Source organism: Gavialis gangeticus, unplaced genomic scaffold (genome assembly GCF_001723915.1).
Source record: "Gavialis gangeticus isolate Ggan-Ray unplaced genomic scaffold, GavGan_comp1, whole genome shotgun sequence".
Taxonomy (NCBI): Eukaryota; Metazoa; Chordata; order Crocodylia; family Gavialidae; genus Gavialis; species Gavialis gangeticus.
Window position 1 is genome coordinate 25,138,306 of NW_017729008.1, and position 2,632 is coordinate 25,140,937.

General features: G+C 46.4%; 1 protein-coding gene across 1 annotated transcript in view; it reads right to left on the reverse strand.

The window, feature by feature from the left end:
• PCLO (piccolo presynaptic cytomatrix protein) overlaps positions 1 to 2,632 on the reverse strand; it is a 767,182-nt gene that overhangs the window by 170,362 nt on the left and 594,188 nt on the right. The window contains exon 13 of the mRNA XM_019509333.1: positions 2,110 to 2,321. Coding sequence (XP_019364878.1) covers positions 2,110 to 2,321 — 212 coding nt within the window. The remainder of the gene's footprint in view (positions 1 to 2,109; positions 2,322 to 2,632) is intronic.

Below are 2,632 nucleotides of genomic sequence, written 5' to 3' on the forward strand. Positions count from 1 at the left end.
CCAGGAGGCCCTGGAGCCCCCCCACCCCTGCAGAAGCTTGTGTCCCCCATTTTTTCCTGTTTTTTTCTGTTTTTTTTTTTTTAAGTGATGGTGCCTGGGGTTGTGGGGGTAGCCATGGGGGCCTGAGGTGCAAGTTGGGAGGGTGGGATTGGATGGGACAGACATTGGGGGGGCTGCAGGAACTGGTGGGGGATGGGGCCAGATGGGGCAAGAATTGGGGGAGTGGAGCGGGGCATATGGGCCTTGTAAGGGGGGTGGTAGCCCCTGTGGGGGGCATTTGGCCTCCACTGGGGGCCTGTACCCCTTGTGGGGGGGTTGAGCCCCCTGTTGGGAGGTTCAACCCCCTGTTGGGGTGGCATACCCCTTGTGTGGGGGCCATCACTCTGTGGGAGTGCAGCAAAACATGTATTCATGAATTCATGAAATGTATTTAGAATTCACTTTATTATTATGATAAGAGACTTGCTTTAACACTGTAAGATATATCAATAAAACATTGTCCAACTGATCAGTGTCTCTTTCTTGTTCTCTGTCTTTATAGTGGTCTTTTGTTTTACTTGTGGAGGAACATGGATTTGGGGGTATTTTACAGAGTTACTTTGGGATTTTTTTTATCAGGGATTTTTCAGTTTTCCAACAGGGAACACCAGAATTCCTGCTAGGGATGCCACTGGAGGCCAATTCCTGCTTACTCGGAGCTGGCACCTTGGACCCATCTGGCTGTGGCTGACCTCCTGGACAAATGGGTCCAGGAGAACATGCTTTGACAGTTCAAAGCAGGTCACTACACCCAGAACATCTTCTGGGTGATAGCTGCCAAGATGCAGGGTACAAATGGCAGTAGTGCCACACAAAGGCCAACCCTGCAACCGCAGTCCACTGGCAGCTGGCCCAGAGGGGCAGATGCCTCTACTGGCTCTGCAGTCCCCATCTGAGTCTGGCAGGTGAACAGCAGGTCACAGTCAGGCAGCAGCCCCCACTGCCAGACTGCTGCAACGGGTAGAGGGTGCAGGGAACTGTCACGGCTGCTTCAGCAGTCCAGCTTGCACAAGGGGTAGCGTCCTCAGGTACCAATTGGCTGGGCCCCAGAAGCTCTTGAGAGCTAGCAGCCCTGAGCTACTTGCCAGGGTGGCTTTTTATACTGCTGGGACCAGGACAGGGTAGCTTTTTATACTGCTGGGGACAGCACAGGTGCTGGCCCAGGGATCTAGTTCCCCTTGGCTGACGATCTGGGAGAAGCCAGGCAGCGTTATTTTGCCTCAAGTGGCACAATTTGCTCCACAACAAAGTGTATGTCTGAGCATGTGCGCTGAAGCAAAAAGCCCTGGCTCAAATTTGCACTGCTTCTATTTGAGCTGCTGCAAGCGCACGTGCTTGCATGTGTGGACGCGCCCAATGATTGTGAATGTACCATCTTTTAATTTTGTGTTCGTATAGTGCCTTGTACAATGTGCCTGGTCAGTGAAGGAGGCTTGAAGATGTTGCTTCAATAGTGCTTATCAAAGACACCTAGACAGACATGACTAGATACAGGTATATGTATATTTAGGAAATATACTACTTTGAAATTTGGATCTCAGCTCTCTCTCATGTTCTGCTTTTCTTTATCCAAGAACTCCTTATAAAATATTTTAGGCAAGGCTTGAGTAGTACTTCTCACATACTGTATTATGAGTGCAGGCTTTGCAATACAGATTTATTTTGAAACAACGTACAGAAGATACATAATTGTATGCGCTCATTTCTAGTTTCCCACAGGATAAAATTTGCTAATGTCTTTGAATACATATTTGGAGGCATGAGCATAAGGCACAGAATTTGAAGAAGAAAATCTAAGAGTACAGTTAATTAGTTCATGGGAATGGGATAGTGAAAAATGTAGATCTGAAAGTTATCTATTTATTTACTTTTACTATTTCTGTAGCTCTCAAAGCAATGATTACTTCTGTCATTATTTACTATAGGTAATACTTCACAGAGGCTCAGTACTTCACAAGACATATATAACCCATTCTCTAAAGGCCTTTATAGTCTAAAGGCACAGGGTGAAATCATGTTTTAATCACTGGGGAATCACTGAGAAGAGAAGCAGAAGTGGAAGCATCTTACCTTGCTGCTGTGTCGTTTTTTGCTCACTGAAGGGGAACCAGGTTGGCCAGGGCTGGGAACAGCACTGGAGGTGGCAGAAGTTGTGCCAGAATGAGCATGAGATCCCTTCTCCACTGCTGAGGATGCAACTAGCGGGGCCTGCTGTAGAGACACCTTTTGGAGTTCTGCAGCCAGCTGCTTCGGATCAACTCCTGGAGACTTTGCCTTGTCTACTGGATTAAAATAAAAGAGCTTTACATTGCTAACGGAGAGTATTTTGTGGCTATTAAGCAAGGACTCAAGACACTAGTCTTTACAATAAGTTAAAGGTGTTTGGTGTTTTTTTTAATTCCACTCTTTGAAGAGTTCACACCAAATATGAGTGCCAAAAGAACTTGCAAATTACAGCTTCTCTCCTTCTCCCACTCATCAACCTGCCACCTAGCTCCTGTTATCTCAGAAGAGATATACAATGACTTTGCTTTAGTCATGAATAACAGTAACAATAAGGTTTCATAGTTTCATAGTTTCTAGGGTCGGAAGG